Below are 4770 nucleotides of genomic sequence, written 5' to 3' on the forward strand. Positions count from 1 at the left end.
TATATAAGAAGCATTTCTCTTTGAAACATAACAATAACATGAATATCCACATACTCATACTTTAAAACAAACAGTTTATTTAGTTTAATTCCGATAGAATGACTTTATCTTCACACAACATACATTCATTTGATACTTTGATGGACAGTTTATATATTTACATCAACACATTTCCAGACCAGCGCAGTCAGATGTGAGAAACAAATGTTTGACTGGGGTTTGAACAAATACATCTCTGTGGCAAAGGCGGAGTAACTAAGTTCATTTATGTCGGTTCTGTGCTTCTGTACAATTGAGAGGTACTTCCTTGCATGTTTCACTTTTATGCTACTTTATGCTTTATAAAATTTGAGATGTAAATGGTGTACTCTTTACTCCACTGCACATAGTTAATATCTGATTCCATCAAACAGCAACAACAAAACATAGCTGTCAAAACATCGGTGATACTGTAATGATCTGATTGTATAGCAAAATAACACCAACAGGGCCTTTCTTATCAACTAATTTCAGTTTAGATACTTTCGGTGCATTTAGTTGTAAAATGTAGGTATCTGTATTTTAACTTGTGTGAAAATTGGATTTTGACAGGTACTTCTACTTTCTACTTGACTAAATGATGATGGATATTTCTTCCACCTCTGCCCTGTGGTATAATATCTAAACATCCTCTTCTGACTTCATGTGAAGGATGCAGTAAAGATGTTTTCTGGCCAGGAGGTGGTCACAGGTTTACATACGTTACTCAAACATATCTGTTGGTGTAGCAGCAGATAATCTGGTCCGATGTGAGACATTACAAAATAAACTACTGGTCTTAACATTAGAATGCCATCTTTCAACAATACACTCTGGTACAACTTTCTCTCAGTTAAAACTGTATTTACATTTCCTTTTTGTTGCGGTGCCAGTGAAATAACAGACACCGCCCTGTCGGTCTCTACACCCAGAGGCCCCACTTCCCCTTCAGAACAACGCCTGTACATCAACATCACCTGCACACATTTGCACTTCCTCTCAACAGCCACATTCACCATACTTTTCTTCTTTTTCCTCTTCACCTATCTTTACGTACTGTGATTTTACTCAACCAGGTCAAAAGCATCCTGGGAAACAAAGATTCCTGATTTGTGATTTGATATGTTATTATTTAGAACAGATGGCAGTATATGGTCAAACCAAAGAAAGGTTGCAAGAACATAAATTACATAAATAAGCACAGCAATCGTTGTAAACAGTCTTCTGTGTCGACAGTAGGTCATAGATCGTCAGTCAAGATGGACTCATACAGTTTCTCTAAACGTGGATCCAGACCAGAGGACACCCAGCAGTAGCCATCTGCAGTGGTCTTCTTCTTGGCCTCTTTTTTGGTGCGACTGCATCGAAAAATTGCAATAAACAGAGTCACTGCGACCAGCACGAGCAGGGGAATGACTGAGCCGAGGACGCAGACTATCACCCTGGAATTGCTGGTCTTGGCAGAGCTTGTGGCCAAGGACGAGTTGCTCTGCTCGTCACGGTGCGTAACGTTGACCAGGTGTGGAAGCGGTGCGTCAGTGTGGGGGGACTGGTGCTGGAGCTCCACCGTGGTTCCGGTTAAAGACTCGGTGAAATTTTCTTGTGTTTCCTCATCAGCTGAGTCATCAGGTGAGGTAGCTGATGGGACGGTCACATGTGGAGAGTAAGTAGATCCATCGCTCTCCAGGTGGAAGCCTTTGGTGGAGGTGCACTTGAAACTGCCTGCAGTGTTGATGCATGTGAACTCAGCTGAACAGCGAGTACTGACACATTCATTAATGTCCACACAGGAGTGGCCATCTCTGGATAAAGCAAAGCCCTCATTGCAGTAACAGGAGAAAGATCCGATGCTGTTCAAGCAGCTGTGCTCGCATCTTGGTTGCACGCACTCATCCACATCGCTGCATTCACCATCCACCATTTGGTAACCGTCTTTACACACACACGTATGACTGCCGTGTGTATTTGAGCACAAATGATCCCCGCAGGCCTGTGACTGGCACTCATCAATGTCAGAGCAGCTGCGCTGGTCTTCATTCAGTTTGAACCCATCTGGACATCTGCAGGAATATCCTGACTCCCCAATCACGCACTGATGCTCACAGGTGTCAGGACCACACAAGTCCTTAATGCTGCAAGTCAGTCCATCCTCTTCCAGGTCGTAACCTTCTTTGCAAGAGCATCGAACATCGTCTGCGTCTTGATGGCACACATGTTCACATCCTCCGTTGTTGATTTCACAGTTTTGCTTTCCAGCTTTGCAAAACGGGCCAGGGTCAGTCCAGCTATAGGTATCATCCAAATTCCTGCACACAGAGTAGTGAAACTGCTGGTTACTGCATTGAATATTTGCATATGTTCCGATTGGAAATGATTTCATTTCACTTCTTTGTGGCTCTTTTGAGAAGGGTGACGTGTATGTTATTTGTCCAGGCCCCAGCAGAGCCAAAGGCTTGCACATCCCCTTGAAATAAAACTTGCATGCATAAAAAGCAGAGTTTTTACAAGGCCCAGCAGTCCATTTCATTTGGTTCTGACCGGAAAAAGTGTAATCAACCCTTACACATCTCTCCTCTGTGCATGTGGAGACAGGCTCTTTTTTCCAGTTGGCGTAGTTGGACTCTTCCTTCCCTGATACCCATTTAAACCCTCGGAGAATCTTGTCAGGCAACACACAGTCCTCTCTGTGCAGTTTTAATCCAATCCAAACTTTCAGCAGTCTTTCCTGATGTTGTCCTTGTAACAGAGAGAGAAGTGAGTGCAGCACATCCTCTTCATGTCCGTCTCTGACTGTCATCAGATTACCTCCATTATCCTCACAGTTCTGCTGGGCCTTCTCAAAGCTCGCCCTCTCCATATGTAGGGTGAAGCAGGCGTTAGAGTTGCACAGCGTTTCATGTTCGGCTCCCGATAAACCCTCAAAGCTGCTGATGAGCTGCAGTAGAAAAATCAACAACATAATTGCCATGGAGACATTAGCTGACATCCAGAAGGTCCCTGGGAATTTTAGGGCAAAATGAGACCGATATGTGGTCGTCCATTCGTAGCCAAAGAACAAGTGGAGTGGGTCTGAAAGTAATGTTCATGCTCCAGCATCCTGTTTGGGCCACAAACTAAAGACGGAAATCATGTTTAGCAGCAGTTATGGGCTCTTTCTTTCTCCCCTGCTGACCGGTTCCGGTTTGAAGCAGAAAACAATGAAAGGCTCTGCAGTGTTTTGACTGGATCTCCAGATGTCTCCGGCCCCGGTAGGCTTCAGGCATTTAAACTGACTCCCCTAATTGTGGTTCCTTACAATGCATGAACATGTGGGGGTCAGAGTCTTTGGGACACTTTGCCATTACAAATGGGTGCTGTGGATGGACACACAATAGCTGCTGCAGGGGAAGGAACTTGTGACCTTTGCCACCCTGCTGCCACGCTGACTACAGCTGACCTTCACTCATTATTTATAGCAGCAATATTCATATCAAAACCATTCAAAGCCATAAATATTTTACTACCTAATATGGCATTTTGTCTGCACACAGGCATGTAAAACTTTTATCACTGATTTGATTTATTGTGTAACTGATTGAGGAGACAAGTTGTGTGTTTCTAGTGGGAATTATGTTTGCATGTATCTCTGTATGCATACACTGATTTATAGTTTTTCTCAGGCGCTTTGGTACATTTCTCAGATCAGAATTGAAATTCTCAAAACTACTTGTTCAATCTTCACAACATTGTGTCACTTGTGCACATAAAAAAAATCAGTTTTTCATTTCTTTGAACAGCTTCTAAATGCTTTGGTACATCCATGCAAATGATTATGTACAGTTCTCTGCTGTTTCCTGCATTATCAGTTGCTTATGTTGATCAAAATGTATTATAATGAGTCTCTGTTTAACAGTCTCACTCCCACAACACTTAGGCATTAGTTCATGGCATAAGTCTTTACATGCAAAATGGTTGAACAAGTTGTTATAGTATGTCCAGCATGTTTCTATACGTTTCTATCAGACTTTTTTTTTCTAAATCTGTCCTAAATTAGTAAATTGCTCACAGGTGAATCTTTCTCTAATAAAGCAAAGTGTGTGTAGCATTACAGAGATCAACCAATGATAGAGCAGTTTTCTGGAATAGCTCAAAGGTGCATCTTATGAACCATCAACTGGTAAATATAGAGGAAGACTGCACTGTAATTCCTACAGCACTGCATGTACAGTTTTTCCTAAGGAGACTGTCCTATGTTCACATTTCTACTTTTGTTTTTCTCTTTGTGCTAAGCAGTGCTGTCTTTTCCTTTCTGTATCACAGTGACATGATCTGTCAACAAATTACAGTAGAAACAGTCAAAGCCTAAATGTGAATCTTGTCCAGTCTCTTGCAATCAATCTCCCACATACACTAAGGTGTAACTCACAATTTACAATAACTGTCATCAAAACGTCAGCCATAGTTTACATCAGAACATCCCTCCAGAGTGCACTGTTATACTGACAACATGACTAAACAATCTGACCGTCTTATCCGTACACAATGACACAAGGACTTGTCATTCTAATGCCACAGACATGTTCATTGACACAGATATTTAGTTTTGAGAGATGAACTAAGGATTTTGAGCAAGTAACTGCCTTTTGCAGGTAATCCATGGTGTTTTGCTATTTGTACAAATTGTTTTGAGAAATGCACTTAATGTCGAGAATGATTTGAGAAATGAACCAAAGCAACTGAGAGAAACTGTAAAAGATGTCTATTTTTTCACAG

The 4770-nt window shown here is 41.8% G+C and overlaps 1 protein-coding gene across 1 annotated transcript; it reads right to left on the reverse strand.

Moving 5' to 3' along the window:
- Positions 1–54: 54 nt before the first annotated feature.
- cd93 (CD93 molecule) lies at positions 55–3077 on the reverse strand. Its single transcript, XM_008302674.1, has 2 exons — positions 680–3077; positions 55–646 (listed from the first exon to the last, which is right to left on the reverse strand). Exon 1 carries the CDS (start codon positions 3002–3004, stop codon positions 1259–1261), a length of 1746 nt encoding a protein of 581 aa, XP_008300896.1. The 5' UTR covers positions 3005–3077; the 3' UTR covers positions 55–646; positions 680–1258.
- Between the last annotated feature and the right edge of the window lie 1693 nt (positions 3078–4770).

This window comes from Stegastes partitus, unplaced genomic scaffold, assembly GCF_000690725.1.
Source record: "Stegastes partitus isolate 25-593 unplaced genomic scaffold, Stegastes_partitus-1.0.2 Scaffold1854, whole genome shotgun sequence".
Classification (NCBI taxonomy): Eukaryota; Metazoa; Chordata; class Actinopteri; family Pomacentridae; genus Stegastes; species Stegastes partitus.